Source organism: Fomitiporia mediterranea (genome assembly GCF_000271605.1).
Source record: "Fomitiporia mediterranea MF3/22 unplaced genomic scaffold FOMMEscaffold_14, whole genome shotgun sequence".
In the NCBI taxonomy this organism is placed as follows: Eukaryota; Fungi; Basidiomycota; class Agaricomycetes; order Hymenochaetales; family Hymenochaetaceae; genus Fomitiporia; species Fomitiporia mediterranea.
Window position 1 is genome coordinate 104,572 of NW_006760399.1, and position 16,814 is coordinate 121,385.

Here is a 16,814-nt window from a genome sequence, read left to right on the forward strand (position 1 = left end):
AAGTATTACATTTATATACTAGTTGTTACATTTCAATTACAAGCAAAGTATAATTATAATTTTGAATTGTAATTAATATATAAGTACATTATTACATTACATTTGCTATTATTAATTACATTTGTTGCAACTTTTTCGTGATGGTACTTGCCATTTAGGAACTATGAAAGGGCCTTTTGAACTTGTTTATGAGGCAACACCTTACTATCTAAAGCTGACACAGTGGTTCTATTGTGGAATATACATTGTACACAGAGCTCAATGTTGTAGTAATGGTGGCTTCCTTGACTCACTACCTTGTCTTGTCAGTACTGAGTTTGTCACTTACTAGTTTGTACTGATTTAATTGTCTAGTATCAGAAAATCTTGGGTGTAATGGCAGGACTGGAAAACGAGTGCTCCTTTACAATGCAGAGGGGGGTTGAGCACTTAAAAAAAAATTACCTGTGTATTGTAATGTTTTCGAACGCATTGGGTTTAACAAGGAGCTTGATACTGTGCTTTGTGAGTATGGACAACTCAAAGACAGTCCAACATTCTCCTTCGTGGAACTCTCACACTATTCTTATCGGCTCGAACTGGGGTTTAATCCGAGGCTTGAACCTACCAGTAGCAAAGAAGGCTAGGACAAGCTTCTGAGCACTGTAAGTTTGTTTGTTATATCTTTGCACATTTGAGTCTGTTGTGCTCACGCTGCATCTTTGGCATATTAGCATCCCTCACCACCGAGAATGCGTTTAGGCTTGCTTATTTAGGACAAATGCTTTAGTTTTATCGTCCGTCGATTTCCTTGGTTACTCGGAATGAAATGCTATGTGAATCTCCATATGACGTTTTGTGCACCGAGTTGGCTGCCCGTCAACGCTCCGCAACCTGAGGGCAGCACTCGATCAAGTGTACATACTTCAGACTCGTTGCGTGATGCACTTCGGTTACAACCGCAGAAAAGTAATATACATCAAGTTGTAACTGGGAAGTCGTACGAACGTTTAACGCAAACGTGAAAGACTTCGAAGAGACGTCTCACGCCTTCAATATTACATAATTTGTTTGTTTGTCACACAAAAGCCACATGTGACGTGCCGTCTTACTTACACTTGCTCGAGCTGCACCCTTTGAGGCTCCAGTACCAGTATCAACCACATCCCTGCTCGCAACGGTGCTGGCGACACCCTTGCGTAGCTTCACCACCATTCTCAACTAGTTCGCCGAGCGTCGCAGTAAGACGATGCCTCCGAGACGGAGAAGCAAGAAAGTCGAAGTTGACGCGGCGGACAACACTTCAGCGCGTTCGACGCCGCCTCCAGCTGCCGCATTAGCTCTCGGTCCATTGCTGAATGATGTCGACCTTGCAGCCCTTGGTGGCTTGTTTCCAGAAGCAAACCTTGAAACTCCGTCTCCAGTCCTTATTGTCCAGTGCTACAAACTCATACTGAATCAAGCCGCGCAGCTCGATGAGAAAGAACAGAATATTGAGGTACTTGAGGCAGAGGCAGAGCGGAAGGAGATCGAACTAGACCAGGCTTTGCATGATAAAGAGAGTTTGCTTTCCGAACTCGATACGAATGTGAAGGACGTTCAGGACGAACTCGAAGCCGTGAAGGCTGAGAAAGAAGAAATAGGTTCGTGTTAAGTGTATTGCTAACTTTCCCGGCTCTTAATACCTCTGTACGTTCGACTATAGCCGCTGCCCGAGCCGAGCTACAGTCGCAACTTGAAAAAGTTAGCACAACTCAGTCCTCATCCTCGCATGAAGTCGTTGCCCTGAAGAAAAAGGTCGAAGACGTGGAAAGGGAGAAGAGAGAATTACTGGGGGTCGTCAGTCGTCTTCAAGAAGACGTTGCACAGAGGAACGAGGAGATTACAACGTTACGTGAAAACCTCAAGGTTGCACGGAAGGAGGCACAGGAAGTAGAGTCAAGCCTTCGAGACGTGCGATCTTCGGAGAGATCAACGGCAGTGAGTGAATCATGGACTATGAAGCGGCGTCGTTTATTCATATTTACACGATCAACAGTTTAAGGTTGACACCCTTACTCATCAGTTGCAGCTGGCAAAGGACGAAAATGAACGTACGAACGCGGAACTGGCCAAGAAATCTGAAGAATACTCGAATTATCGCCGTGACAAGCATACAGAACTGGTGCAGTTACAGGCCGAACTCGACTCAGTCAAGCAGACGCACAACCAAACCCTCAGTACTCTGCGTACTCTCCAAACATCCCACAATACGCAATCTCAGCAGCTGTCGCAAACATTGCAGAAGGTGCATGACTTGACGAACCAACTCGCCGATCAGGAGGCCAAATATTCCAGCGAAGCTGCAAATCTCCGTCGACTCGTGCAAATGATGGAAGAAAGGGAGAATCAGGCGAAGGAGTTGGTCGCCGGTATAGAGAAAGACTGGGAAGGCTTGGGAGAGAAGGCTGCCGCTAGCGAGCAGAAGTTGCGCGACGCGTTGGAGGAGGAACAGAGGAGATCAAAACAACTTGAAGACGAATTGGAGGAATTAAGGGGCGTCTTGGATTGTATAAACGCTGGTGAGCTTCCGGTACCCCCGCGAGAACAGGCTTCGCCAGACGAATCTTCGGAGAATCTGTTCAGCTTCAGTCCAGGTATATCCATGATTAATCGTATGCAGAAGAGTGGCAAGACCTTCACCGAAGTCTACGCGGAATACGTCAAGATGCAGGGCGAGCTCAGGATTAAGACTCGAGACATGGAGAATTTGGACCGGACTCTCACTGACGTTCTTGCTCAGCTTGAAGAGGCCGTACGTTTGTTCATTAGTTTTTGTAAGCAAGGCATTTACTCACTTTGTTTGCAGACTCCCGCTCTCTCGCGACAGAAGAAAGAGATTGAACGAGTGCAAGCGGAGTCAGATCAACTCGCTGCACAATTGTCTCAGGCTCTTGCCGAACGTGACGACTGCTTGGTTAAACTAGATGACACCAACAAGAAGCTTCAAAAATCTCAGGAAGAGAACTCTAGGTTAACTCAGCAGGGAGCAGACCTCGGCCGACAGATCCAATCCCTTCTCAAAGACCTTGGTCGTATGCATGACGCCACTTTGCTATCAGACGAGGACATGGAGAACGTAGCACCGGCAGTGAATATTGAGGACGTCATTACCAATAATCTCGTTCTTTTCCGATCGATTCCACAACTCCAAGAGCAGAACATGAAGCTCTTGCTCTGTGTGCGCGAACTGGGTGCGAAGATGGAAGCCGAAGAGCGGGCATATAAAGAACGACTCGAGACTGAGCAGGCCGAGGCAATTCGTGAAGCTCACGAAGCGATACAGACGTTGCAGGCTCAGTTGGAGAACATGCAGAGCAGCCAGCAAGCTACGGCCCAAGCGTACGCCAAGGAGCGGGATATGTTGAAGACCATGCTTGCGCGCTACGAGCGTAGTGGAGCGGTCCCGTCTGTTGAGGACGTTCGATCGCAGGCTACATCACCTCTAATCAACGGTATTGTTCGCGAGCCCTCAGACCTGGAGAAGGAGTTAGAAGAAGTTCGCAGTAACTTTGAGGCGTACCGGAAGGAGATGGGCGTTGATACGGTGAAGCTCCGCGATGAGGTCTTGCGATATCAGCGCGAAGCCAGCCAGTTGGGTGCGGCATTAGCAAAGGCGAACGCTAAGATTGAGTTCCTCAATGGTGGGTAGCATTCTTTTCATTTCATGTGTACATAGCGTAACCTTTTATTCCCTTTCTAGAACGATATCGGATGGCACAAGAGCAATACGTCTTACATGAGCGTGAAGCACAGAATTTGCAAAAGCGTAACCAGCAACTTCACGATCAGTATATGCGTTTGGATATTGCATGTAACCATGCTTCGGAAGAATTGTCTACGGCAAACAGCCAGATTGAACGTCTTCGGAACGAGTGCTCAAACCTTCGTGCGGAGAAGAAAATCTGGGAGGTGAGCAGCTGGCTATGGCGAGACTCGCTGAAACTAACCATATATATTAGAATGTGCAAACTCGCCTGCTCGACGAGAACAAGGTCCTTTCTCTTGAACGATCGCGTATGGCAGACTTAATCGGCAACGTGCAAAAGATGCATAACGATATCGACCGGGCGAATGAAAGCGATAGGAGAAGGCTGGAAGCTCAAATTCAATCGCTAGAGACCCAATCGTTCGTATTCTCCAAATTCGTTGAGGTTTATCTCCAACATGCGTTGATGACTGTGTTTTTCTAGCCAAGATCTCCGCACCCAGTTATCTCATGAGCGTGACACTGGCCGTCAAACCTCGCTGCAGAAGGATATCGAAGTGCAGGAGTTGCGGACGAAGATTGACCGTTCGGTATGCTTATTGCTTCGTCAAACGGCTCTTGTGCTTACCAGCTATTCCTTCAGGTTGAAAATCTCTCTAAAGCACGTGAAGCACTGGTTGAAGCTGAGACAAGCCGGAAGCACCTCCAGGAACGTGTTGATGGCCTCGTTAAGCAAGTACAGATGAACGAAGAGAAGCTTGCCGTCTACGAACGCCGTACCTCAGTTACTGGAACGACTAGCACTATTCCTCAGTCAACTTCTGATGATGCCGCGTCCGATCAGGACCTAAGAGCTGAAATCGCTGAGCTTCGGTACGGAGACCGCTTGCATTTTCTCTTTACAATACTGACTTAATTGCGTAGTGGTGCATTAAAGGCTGCCGAAGTGGATCTTGCAGCGGCTCGTAGTCACGTTCAGCAGTTCCAGGAAATCAGTCAAGCTAGCGAAGCCGCTCTCCAATCTCTCTCCACGACGCATGATGAATTTAAGGCTTCGACTGAGGCCCAGATCGCAAAATATGAGGTACATTGCATTTGTAAACATTACACTGAATATTGATCTCTAATCGGTTTCCAGGCTCAACAAAAGACGTTGGAGGAGAGGATTGCTTCGATGCAAGCAGAGTTAGACCGACTCAACTCCAAAAACACCGAACTTCAACAAGTACTAGAAAAGGAGCGTGCTGCATTCATGCAAGATAAGAAAACATTGGAGGACACCATTGTTGATATCACGAATGCCGAGATGAGTTCACGAACTGATCAGGCTTCTCGTGAGAATGATATACGCGAGCAAATAGAGCGCGCTAAGGTTCGTCTGCATTCTGACATGAAACATTTATTTCCGCTCACGTTTTCGTCCACAGGCCGCCGAAGAGAAGTATGCTCGGGAGGTCGTTGCTCATGCCGAGTCGATCAAAGCAGTCGACGGACTCAAGAAAGAACTGACTGAAGCCCGCGCGACTATCCGAGAGAAGGTGCTGCAGACTGAGACTGCGCAGGCGAACTTTACTTCTTCTGAGGCCAGCTGGAGTCAACAGCGAGATGCACTCAATAAGGAGATTGCTGACCTCACAGCTCGGTGAGTCTCGTCACGTTAAACGCTACAGGAATTCGTATTAAATGTGTCGTTTATGTGATGTTTTTTTTTTAGCTCAAAGGATCTAGCATCACAAAATGCTACCCTGCACCAGCATCTCGAGTCCGTTAGCTCACAGGCATCTCGTATACGCCAGGCCGCAGATTCAGACGTCAATGTTCCCGAAGCTGGAGAAGGCGACGATACAGATGGTCGAATCGCAGAACTGCGTTCCGTCATCGCCTATCTCCGGAAGGAGAAGGAGATCGTCGATTTACAGCTTGAGCTCGCTAAACAGGAGAGTGCAAGGCAGAAGACCCAGATCGAACATCTTGCTCAAGCTTTGGAGGAGACCAGAACAACTCTGTCTAATGTTTGTTTCCTGACACTTATTGGTTATCATTATATACTGACCTGACTTATGGCTTCTAGGAGCGCGAGGAAGCTGCGAAGTCCGTTGGGAACTCTGCAGAACACGCTGAGCTCCTAGAGAGGATTAACCAACTGAACATCCTCCGCGAAAGCAATGCGACGCTTAGAGCAGAGAGTGATGCCCACGCCAGGAAAGCGCGTCAACTCGAGTCAACACTGAATCAGTTACAATCTGAGCTTGGTCCAGTCAAAGAGGAGGCGAAGACCTTGCGTGCCGAGCTTGAGGCAAAGAATGGTCAAATCCAGCGGTTGGAAGACGAGAATCGTCAATGGAAGGAACGGAACAGCCAACTTTTGACAAAGGTACGTCATTAGAACGTTCTTTTTCGTTGATCAAAGAGACATACACTGACTTGCTTCAAGTACGACCGCATTGATCCGAATGACGTTCAAGCTCTCAAAGACGAGATTGAAGACTTACAAATTGATCTGCGCAAAGCAGAGGAAGAGAAGACGGCTTATACTGCAGAGGCTGAAGCCAAGGCAAAACTCGTAAGTATTTTGTCAAAACTCAAAGCGTTGTACTGAAACTTGCATTCTTCATCCAGCTTGAAGACACGCAGAACACCCTCACTGAATTCCGGACCAAGTACAACTCGCTTGGACAGGAGTCTCGCATGCGACTTGGGCAACTGAACCAACAGATCGCCAAACTTAATGAGATTGTCTCGGAACTACGAAAGCAAGTCAAGGAGTTGACTGCTGAGAAGGAACGCCTCGCTAGTCAGGCTCCCGCTATGGCACCTTCGGAGCCAAATGCTGAACTTGAGGCACTCAAAACTCAGTTATCGGCTGCTACCCGAGAGAAGGAGACGTCTGCGAAACTATTGGCTGAAGAGATGAGTAAAGCAGCTAAGGCTGCCGCGGACTACGAGGCTGCTATGGTGAATTTAGTTTTCATTTAGAGTGACGTTTTGCTTTACTCACGTTCTTTATAGACTGCGCTTCGCGAAGAACGAGATAAACTTCTCGCTGAAAAAGCATCCGGTCAGAGTGCAGAGGCGTCTGCACCCGAAGCCGCTGACGTTGCTCAAGTTCGTCAACAGCTTGAGACGGAGAAGGCTGAACTAGCGAAAGCTCGGGACGAAGCGCTTACTCGTGCGAAGAGCGCGGAAGAACGTGTCGCAAAGGCTCTGAATGAAGCAAGGAATATCCGTCTCCAGAATGTAGGCTATTCTTTTTCAAGTCTGATATTGCGTTTACTTATTACTCTTTTGATACAGGAGAAGTTCCAGGCTCGTATAGCTGAGAATGAAAAACGGAGGATTGCAGATGGAGAGAAGTTAGCCGCCCTGACGGAAAAACACAAACAGGAACAAGACCAGGCTGTGACGGAAGCAACAGAGAAGCTTCGTGCTGAGCTTCAAAATCCGGGTGCAGATACTGCTAAGGTCGCTGCCCGCCACGCAGAGGAGCTTCGTGCATTGGAAGCCAGACTTGCCGCCAAGCATGAGGAAGAACTCAAGAACGCAATCGAAAAGGCTCGTGAAGAGGCCACAAAGGCCGCTGCAACTACAACTGCTTCTCAGAGTAACCAGCATGCGATATCGCAAGAGGAGCACGAACAAGCTCTCAAGGCGGCGACAGAGCGTGGAAGGATGGAATCTGTGACGAAGATAAAATTAAAGGATGGCATGTTGCAAAAAGCCCAGGCGAACGTCAAACATCTCGAGGCTCAAATCAAGGCTTGGCGTGAGGCGGGCATTATTCCTGCTAATGCACCTACTATTCCCCCAGGCTCTGTAGCCACTCCTGTGAAAACCGCTGCTTCCATTCCAGCGAAACCCGTTCAGGCAACAAATGCGTCTACTGCTTCAGGCAGTGGTGGGGCAGTCTCAGGTGGTACGACGACCAGTGCAACTGGGACTGCTGCCGTTCCCGCAGCCGGCCCGTCAACAGCTGCAACACCCGCAGCTCTTCCGAGAAAACCGACTTTGAGTGTCGCTGGAGCAGCCGCGGGAGCTGCTGCTACCGATGCGAGTGTTCGCGGAGCACGTGGTGGCGCACGGGGTGTACGAGGTGCTCGTGGTGTTGGCCGTGGAGGTGCTGTTCGGGGCGGCGCTCCAGCCGCCGTCATCCAAGCTGCTGCTGCTAATGCAGCAGAGAGCGGAGGCGTGTCTATCATGGGTGCAGCAGCAAAACGTGCCCGAGATGAAGTTGGTGGTGAAAACGCTGCAGAATCACTCGCAAAACGCATAAAACCCGCAGAAGGTACAGCGAAACCTGTTGCGCTTAGACGGGATCGGATAGCTACGACACCTGCAGCCAATCCTCCTTCATAATGATTGCTCATATCCACACTCATTGGTTTCATCTTGCTGCTCGCATGTGTCTGTACCTTTGTATCTCTAGTTATTTCTTCATTATTCTTTTGTTTCTTTGCAATAATATTTTAGAGGATTGATTTACCTCAGCAGAAATTTGATGAGATGCGACACGCGGCACGTGATGCCTTTAAACTTGATGACCGACTTCGATGAGCGCTGCCAACGAAAGCGCAAGTTTACTGAAAGCGAGAGAGGTAATATGTCATTTGGTAATTTCTGTTACTTAATATCTAAGATAATTGCAGAGGATGTGTTACGAGCACTTCTACTTGAAGAGATCGACCTTGAAATTGGCCTACGCTCCCGGGTGAAAGAAACAGTTGAGGCTCGGCTTAATTGGGCTCTCCTCCTGCAAGATGCTCTCGAGAAACACATTGAGCTGCCAGATACACAGGTGAAAAAAGGTATATTCATGCAAATGAAGTACGAAATATTCAGCTTCTGACGTTTGAGTGAAGACACCCCGAACCGCTTCGCAGACCTTGCAATTGCTGCGCACAAGGCTACAAAGGAACCTTTGTCGGTCTTCCTACCAACTGACCCTCCAGAGCCTTTAGGCATCTTAGACAATCATGCTTTCCCTACGAAGCCTAATGAAGCTATTCGGAGTCCTGTTCAAGAGTTCGTACGACCTCGACATACGACCCGCCCGCATGTTCACCTGCACCACGAAGACCGCGTTGTGAAAGAACCGAATAAATTCCTTTTCTTGCGCGATACCAGCGCAACGCCGACGATGGTGTATAAGATTGCGTGTCCGGACTGTCATCGCTCGGACTTTCCGCGTCTGCAAGGTCTGCTGAACCACTGCCGTCTGAAACACCACCGCGAGTTCGGGAGCCATGACGAATGCGTGCAGGCGTGTGCGGTTGTTGTTCCGGAGGAAGAGCAGACATTTGTGATTGAGCATGGGTTGGAGGTGACGGGTATGAGTGCGAGTTTGCAACGTCTTTTTAAGATGGCGGTCGGCTCGTATGAGGGCATCGTAACTGTTCCGGAGACAGAGGAGGCACAGGAGCTTGCGAAGGTCGTGCAACCCCACGCACAGATAAAGTCTGAGGAGGATGGGAGAGGAATGTCTACATTACTCACGAAGACATTGGGACATCACAAAGATACACCAGCGTTAGCTCCGTTCCTCGGCAGGGCACCGAAGAAAAGAGAGATACGCGTCTTTGATACCGATGAGCCAGTCGATGTTCTCAATGTCGATGACAATGCTCAGAAACGCGGTTGGAGAATGCCTTATGCCGAACGAAGTCTCTCTGCTGAAGCTACGGAAGAAAAAGCGTCCTCTGAAGATAACATTGCGGAAAATACGTTGGATCCTTCTGTAGAATCGGGCGGTCCCTTGAGGACTCACGAGGGCAGCAGATTCCATTTTCCAGTGAGGCTCATAGTCACAGACTACAGTATGCGTCTTCCAACTGGTAAGCTCGATTGACATTCACAGTACATACTGCGCCTAACCGATTTTTTATGTAGAGGAAACAAGTACAGGAGGCAAGGCTACACACAAGTGGATGGTTTCTGTCTCAACAGCGTCATACGTAAGTTTACATTGTCTCTTGTATAAGCCTTAGTGAACGAAATCATCTCCAGAGTATCCATGCCAGTACCGTTCTGGCTAAAGTAACAGTGACATCCGCTACCGAACCTCCTCCATCTACCTTTGTCACTCCTTTCTCTGTCTCGGAACCTCCGTACTGTATAATGGCAACCACAGACAAGCCGTACCTGGCGCGGATAAGCCTGGAGTGGTTGGATACACGAAATAGTCCGACTCATATTGAGCACTGGGTCGAGGTACGTTGTGTACATATATATTTACTCCACAATCTCAAAGATTTATATATTCCAGCTGGATATGGGCAAATCTGCTCGACCCGTCAAAGGCGACGAGCAAGTCCTTGACATCGAACTCGATCGTCATACCGAGCTACGACCTCGGAAAGGCGACACCTGGGTCGTAAAGTGGTCTGACGGCCTCGAGAAACGGTCAACCTCCGTTGATCAGGAGACAAAGTCACGAGAGTCACCAGGCTCATCTGATCCGGGTTAGAGACCGTCGAGCCTGAGCACATTATGAATGTCTGATATTTTCTGATTTCCAGAGCACATAAAGCGCCTGAAAAAAACTATTCAACGCTTCCCGATGACAGTACAAGGTCCGTTGAATTGCCTTCATAACTTACGGGATTGACTTAATACTTACCATCCGTCGTCCTATTCTCTGTGTTGTCTTACTTTTACGCAGATGCAGGTCCCCGTAAACTCATGCAGGTGCCATACTTCTTGCCCTTCACCACTCAGCATTTTGAGAGCTTGGTGGAGGGACGGCGTCGAGCGATTGAAGTAAGTGAGATAACAAAGTTTGATTCAACGCTAAATTAATATTTATTTCATCAGTGGGGACGCGCTAGAGCAGTTTGGGACGACTTCATATCTTCAGGAGTAATGGAAGAATCAGCACCGCAGAGCGTTCAATCTCCTGAGTCAAGCGTCAAATTTTCTGGGCCAATGGACATCTATCGTTGGATGGTGAAAGAGGGACATTTCCCGCGTTCTGCTCAGCATGCCCAAGAATCAGCCAAGAGGTCTTCAGTTCCTGACTCGTTTTGCGCATTTTGCGGCTTACGTCTATCCGCGCATCGTAAGATCAAGGGCGGGAAGGCTAAAGACTCCGAAGACGGAGCGTCTGGGCGAGTGTGCGAGCAACCTTCGTGGGCGGGGAGCATGCCCATTGTGGATGTGCAAGAGTTCCGTGCATTACAACCGCAGACCCTGAAACGCCGAGCGCTGTCCGAAAGATTGAGTGAAGACGCTCATATCCGCATACTTCAGACGATAGACCCGGCTCTGATACGCGGCGTGCAACGGGCAGTATCGGACTTACAGCTACCCAGTTTCATGCCTCTACAGTCATCCATGACTTCAGGGATTATTCCGTCAAAAGTGCAGTGCGAAAAAGATCTTTTACCGTATGCATTGTTGGCATCCTCAGCACGTGCCTTTATTCACCTATTAGTTTATGGTGGCTTGCAAGTGATAGATGCTAAAGCTGAAAATACAGTGAAGCAGGGCACTGCAGGAACGAGCGGACCGCACGGGGCGAAAAAACGCCTTCTAGTACCAGTCCACGTTTTACGGGGACTCGTCGAAGGATCAAGACGGAAAGGTGCCAGAGAAGTGCATCGAGCTCTATTGTTAAGCATGGCACGACTAGGTGTCGCCGTTCACGACACTGAACCCGCTCCTCCTACGCCCTACATCGACCAAATCGCAGCTAGCACAGCCAACCAGAACGAGGATCGCTTGAACGGAACGAAATGAATAAAATGAAGAGCAGGATGAAGCAATTCAGTTCCCCTGGTTTGTGATCTTCGACAAGATGGAAGCATATGGGTTCCCTCACAACAGCCGAGTGAATTTGTGGGGAGTGGATGCCGCATAAAGGAATAGTTATGTCACGATCGCTGAATGCGGGATCCGGCGTAAGTTTGTGGGTCCGATGAGCGTCCAATGGAAAATCGAAAGGAAGGGTAAAATTGTTTCTCGTATGAGTCCGCGCGATCGGTTTTGCATGTATGTACCGTTATGTACCTCGAATCCTCGATGCCATTGCAGGGTCCTCCCCGGCTGCAGTCCTCATCGGTCGCTCTCAACTCTCCAGAGTGTCCACACTGCAACTCACATTGCGCTCTTTTTAAGCTCTACTCCGTCAACTGACCTCCTCCCTTTCCTTTTCTCCTTTTTTCTCTCTGTCTGGGTACATTTCTCCTCGCCTTTTGTTTCCGCTAGCTCGGTCTTGAAGTCTCGAACGTTGCTGGATAGTAGCTAAAAATGGCGACACAAAGTTTTGACTCTACTCTGGGCGCCGCCTTCGTTGGTTTCGCCGTTGCAGCTGTGTATGTCTTGCTCTTAACTACACCAGGACTTAAAGCTTACTCTGCTTCTGCATAGTCTTTATGGTGTACTATTAGCTCAATTATACACATACTTCCAACGCTATACGCAGGATCGGTTATTCTACAAGTGTCTTGTACGTTAGCAGTCCAAATTCGCAAGTTGCATGTCTGAACGTTGTTCATGACCCATTAGGTTGTATTCGTGTGGTTGGTTACTTTCATCATGGCACAAACCCCGCAACTGATTGGGATTCAGCATCTTAGAGACCATACATTCTGCTCTTTCAGGGCATGTTGTCTATCATTATGCGATCAGGTGAGGGACTCGAGAGAACACTACTTCAGTTGTTTAACTGGGCGAAATAGCTCGTTCAGCGATCCGCTCGCACTACTTGTGCCAACATGGACTCTAATTGTAGGTGCAGTATCTTGTAAACTTGAGGTGGTACTGAACATTATGACAGGCACAAGTCCTAGTAGGAGTACGTGGTTCCCTTTCCAGTGTGGAGATAAATTAACATGAAGGGGTTTGCTCCAAAACAGGCGTATATCTCGGTGCTAGTAAAATCGTGAGTATTGATATGCGATAGTGCTTCTAGCTTTGCTGATGATTCGCGGGAAGTGCCTTCGCTATGCGAGTGTGGAGATGTAAGTGTTCTTTTTTCTATGACCGCATGGGATGTCGGATTGATAATATTCTACAGTCAGTCACAAGAATGTCGTCCTTACGGGCAGTATTGTGGGTTCTTCAGTTCTCCGGATTAGTGCCTGGAAACTAACGACGCTACCATAGCTGGCTCTGAATGCTGCAATACTCGGTTTGTTATATCCTCATCTGCTAAAAGCATTTTCCTTCTTTACTGATCCTGATTTTTAGTGCTCGCTGTAATATTCACCGTAAAAGCAATTAGTCTCCCGACATTTGCAGACCAACCTAAGCTAAAAGGCATAACAACGGCTATTCTGACGACGAGCGTGTTCACGGATATCCTCATAGCCGCCTCGCTCACGTATTACTTGCACCACCTGCGGAATGCGTTCTCGGCCACCACCCTCATCAACGGATTGATCGCATACTCAATTGAGACGGGGGCAATCACAAGGTATGTTATACATTTTGATGTAGCCTGGCCGCCTCCGGGTTGCCTAGGCAAATTGATGCGGAAGCTTATTAATTTCTGTATCGGCGCCGTTAGCATTTGCGGGATTGCCACTTTAGTCTCCGTAAGTTCCTTCCCCCTCGATTTTCGCTTAATTAGTGTTAATTGAAGCATGTGGTGCTATAGTTCGACACCCTGCCTCTGACGTTTGTGTATATTGGCTTCTTCTTTGTCCTGTCGAAGCGTATGCTGTCCATCCCCTCAATCACTCAGGACCCTTACTTACATGCGCTTCAAAAGTTTACAGCAACTCACTCCTTGCAACGCTCAACACGCGGCGCGTAGTGCGTGGTCGCGGAACAGACCGTTCACCAGGCACAAATGGCGAATTCACCATTATTCAGTCGTCTGGGCAGGTCCAGACGACGCATAGCATTTTTGGACAAATCGACTGGTCGAAAGTAAGCAGAGACTCTCGAAAAGGACGCGCGAAAGTCACTCATTCCATTCGTTCGACTTGCCTACCTCAGCAACCTTCTGATATTGAAGTGAACGTGTTACGAGAAGTAGTTACAACGCCATCCGGTTCAGAGGTAAGTTTTCTTTCTCGCCTTGATTTAGAGGTTATCAGTTAATCATTATTCGTAAGTTCTCGGCCAAGCATAGTCGTGGAAAGGGCAGCGTGGACAGTTACGATATGCCCTACGTGCCCAACCAGCTGGTCTCACAGCGAGTTGCCTATTCACGGCCGCCTCCGGAATACGTAACCACGATGGGTCGCTCTGGCTTGCGAGCTCCTGAACGAGTAGCGCGGTTCTAGGTATTTGGTCAACCTCGTTCATGGACCTTCTGTTCTTTTACGACTGTGACTGGTCATAATTTATTTCAAAACCTCTGTTTGTGTACAATTTGTTTGTAACGCCTTCAACCCGGACTCCTGATTGAACCTTCGTGATTCGCTACAATTTATTGAAAATTCGCTTTTATTTGTAGCTATCAGCTTTGTTGTTACCTTACAAATGTCTGTATGTATTATTCGTCTACTCCTGTGGGCTAGTCTCACATGTCTTTTTGACGTATTAACGCAATGAGAAGTCTTGTGATTTGCGTATCTGCTCTTACTAGTAATAAGAAATAATTGGTGAGCAAGTTGAGTATTAGCATGTGCAGTGACTCTGAGTAATACAGTATCTATATGATTTGCCACAATTAAAATGCTTGTAGTTGAACTTCAGACCTAGCTAAGCAATATGCAATATCTAGTTGTATGTTTCTCTTAGCAATACAGCATATTCTTCATCTGGCACATGGTAAAGAACTGATGTCTGTAGCTTGTTAAATAACCAGGATAGATTTTGCTTGATTTAATATTCTGTTCACAAGCTTTTGGGGTTATAACAGGTCTGTTATACTCTTTGATGTTCTGGGCCACATGTGCACTACACTGACAGAGCCAGCAAGTTGTTTTCCTTGACTGGAAGGTTCTGGGTAATCTTGTGAAACTCTGTCGTGCTGGGGATAGAGTATTGCAATTATTGCTCTTCAACAAGGAATTTCTAGTATGTGTGAGTCATCAGCTCACATTTATTACACCCCTGTACTTTAAACACACCACCCATCGCTATTACCGATTGAATGGCTTAGTGAGGCCTTCGGATTGGTTTTGGGGAGCCAGCAACAGCACTCTGGAGCTGAAAAGTCAGTCAAAATTGGTTACTTTGACGGAGTAAGAGTTGTGACAAGGTTTCTATAGGGCAGAGGTGGTGGAAGAAACGATCTGCTAAGGTTTGAGTAATGATTTCCGTGCTGAATGAACTGACTCTTGAAGTGGATTGTGCTAAAGAGTCAAGTATATGCTAATTATGCTTGCTGGGCCCTGGCGAAGAAATCTTTTATTACATAATTCATGTGAGGATACGTTACGTCACGCGATTATGGAGGCGGCGTCACGCGTCTTGCATTCTCTTGCTCCTGCTTCCGCTATGGGTATCAAAGGTCTTACTGCTCTTATTTCTCAGCATGCGCCAAAGGCGATTGCAGTAAGTAGCCTCTTGTACAGGTTCCTTAAGTTGCTAAAGAAGGTCTTGATAATTTTTGAATGTAGGAACATGACATCAAGACACTCTTTGGGCGTAAAGTTGCCATCGACGCGTCGATGTCGATATACCAGTTCCTCATTGCTGTCCGGCAGAAGGACGGAGAGCTCTTGACAAACGAGTCTGGGGAGACGACAAGTCATTTAATGGGATTTTTCTATCGCACAATTCGAATTGTGGAAAATGGGATTAAACCTGCGTACGTCTTCGATGGCAAGCCACCAGACTTGAAGTCCGGAGTCGTACGTCTTTTCAGTGGAGTGGTCATAAAAATACTAGCTGATTTGCTTGTCATGTAGCTCGCAAAACGGTTTGAGAGGAGAGAAGAGGCTAAGGAGGAAGGTGAAGAGGCAAAAGAGACCGGAACGGCAGAAGATATGGAACGCTTCACCAGAAGACAAGTCAAAGTGACGAAAGAGCACAACGAGGAATGTCGGAAGTTGTTAGGTCTTATGGGGATACCCGTTGTAGTTGTAAGTTAGAATGTTTACCGCCCATTTATTGCAACTTATACGCTTTATAGGCGCCGTCAGAAGCAGAAGCGCAATGTGCAGAACTAGCACGGGGAGGAAAGGTCTATAGTACTATACTAGTATTCACCATCATCTCATGATTGACTCTGGATATTTAGGTATACGCTGCAGGCTCTGAAGACATGGACACCTTAACTTTTAATGCACCCATCCTCTATCGACATCTAACTTTCTCCGAGGCCAAGAAGCAACCTATTAGCGAGATCAATCTTCAGAAGGCTCTCGAAGGATTAGAGATGAATATGTCACAGGTCCGCTTCGTGGTATTTTCTATTACCGATTATCAACTTATCAAATTTCTAGTTTATCGACCTTTGTATTCTCCTTGGTTGTGATTATCTAGAGCCGATAAAAGGTATTGGTCCCAAGTCAGCACTTAAACTTGTTCGTGACTATGGTGACCTTGGTGCTGTCATCGAACACTTGCGAGAAAAGTAAGTTCTTCTCGATTTGTCGGTCGCCGCTTATATACATGTGTCTTCCCTTTTCAGAACGGCTGCAAAAGAGGAGGCAGCGGAAGAGGGAAAGAAGAAAAAGGGTGGTATTCAAGTACCCGATGAATGGCCTTGGGAAGAAGCGAAGAAAGTATTTGAGCAACCTGATGTAATACCGGCAGAGAAAGTCGATCTCGAATGGAAAGCACCTGACGTGGACGGGCTAGTACAGTTCCTCGTCACTGAAAAGGGCTTCAAGTGAGTATAGGACTTGGTTTATTGTCGAGTTGATTAAAGTACATTGGTTCTCAGCGAGGAACGTGTACGAAAAGGAGCAGAAAAGCTTGCGAAGTACTTGAATGCGAAACAACAAGGACGGCTAGACGGATTCTTCACCGTGTCACAGAAGCCTCCACCAGGAAAGGGTGACAAGAGCAAGGAAAAAGTGGCAGGTAAAGGGAAGGGTGGGAAGCGAAAGGTCTGTCCTTGCTTCAGCACTCAAACGTCTCATGCATACTAAATGACGTGGTTTCATAGGCAGATGAGAAGGATGGTCCCTCAGGGAAGAAAAAGAAGACGTAGCACATTACCTTTTGTTCTTGGTTTTACTTTATTCCC

General features: G+C 47.6%; 4 protein-coding genes across 4 annotated transcripts, besides 1 other annotated feature; 3 read left to right on the forward strand and 1 right to left on the reverse strand.

Annotated features, from left to right (window-relative positions):
• Positions 1-811: 811 nt before the first annotated feature.
• Positions 812-1,194, reverse strand: FOMMEDRAFT_161028 (uncharacterized protein; the record flags this gene model as incomplete). The annotated part of the gene is made up of 3 exons (XM_007270694.1): positions 812-851; positions 905-1,008; positions 1,096-1,194. 3 exons carry the CDS (start codon positions 1,192-1,194, stop codon positions 812-814), a joined length of 243 nt encoding a protein of 80 aa, XP_007270756.1.
• Positions 1,195-1,228: 34 nt separating this feature from the next.
• FOMMEDRAFT_31443 (uncharacterized protein) lies at positions 1,229-11,458 on the forward strand (the record flags this gene model as incomplete). Its single annotated transcript, XM_007270610.1, has 25 exons — positions 1,229-1,622; positions 1,685-1,959; positions 2,018-2,773; positions 2,828-3,662; positions 3,722-3,930; positions 3,981-4,147; positions 4,212-4,317; positions 4,359-4,600; positions 4,652-4,811; positions 4,866-5,099; positions 5,155-5,369; positions 5,442-5,739; positions 5,799-6,101; positions 6,162-6,290; positions 6,347-6,682; positions 6,737-6,964; positions 7,022-8,009; positions 8,371-8,529; positions 8,584-9,555; positions 9,611-9,675; positions 9,728-9,931; positions 9,987-10,182; positions 10,240-10,293; positions 10,383-10,480; positions 10,535-11,458. The coding sequence occupies 25 exons, from the start codon at positions 1,229-1,231 to the stop codon at positions 11,456-11,458; spliced, it is 8,547 nt and encodes a 2,848-aa protein (XP_007270672.1).
• Positions 11,459-11,968: 510 nt separating this feature from the next.
• Positions 11,969-13,953, forward strand: FOMMEDRAFT_161031 (uncharacterized protein; the record flags this gene model as incomplete). Its single annotated transcript, XM_007270695.1, has 16 exons — positions 11,969-12,033; positions 12,089-12,167; positions 12,227-12,240; positions 12,290-12,349; positions 12,400-12,448; positions 12,498-12,515; positions 12,559-12,602; positions 12,656-12,681; positions 12,738-12,772; positions 12,827-12,851; positions 12,911-13,136; positions 13,230-13,257; positions 13,320-13,377; positions 13,434-13,594; positions 13,664-13,726; positions 13,783-13,953. 16 exons carry the CDS (start codon positions 11,969-11,971, stop codon positions 13,951-13,953), a joined length of 1,122 nt encoding a protein of 373 aa, XP_007270757.1.
• Positions 13,954-14,617: 664 nt separating this feature from the next.
• Positions 14,618-14,863: a sequence feature (Protein overlapping with rRNA (FOMMEDRAFT_95463, EJC98852.1) was converted to a misc_feature.).
• A 252-nt stretch (positions 14,864-15,115) lies between these two features.
• On the forward strand, positions 15,116-16,778 carry FOMMEDRAFT_148871 (PIN domain-like protein; the record flags this gene model as incomplete). Its single annotated transcript, XM_007270696.1, has 9 exons — positions 15,116-15,172; positions 15,238-15,471; positions 15,529-15,702; positions 15,753-15,803; positions 15,861-16,013; positions 16,066-16,196; positions 16,254-16,454; positions 16,509-16,674; positions 16,734-16,778. 9 exons carry the CDS (start codon positions 15,116-15,118, stop codon positions 16,776-16,778), a joined length of 1,212 nt encoding a protein of 403 aa, XP_007270758.1.
• Positions 16,779-16,814: the final 36 nt, after the last annotated feature.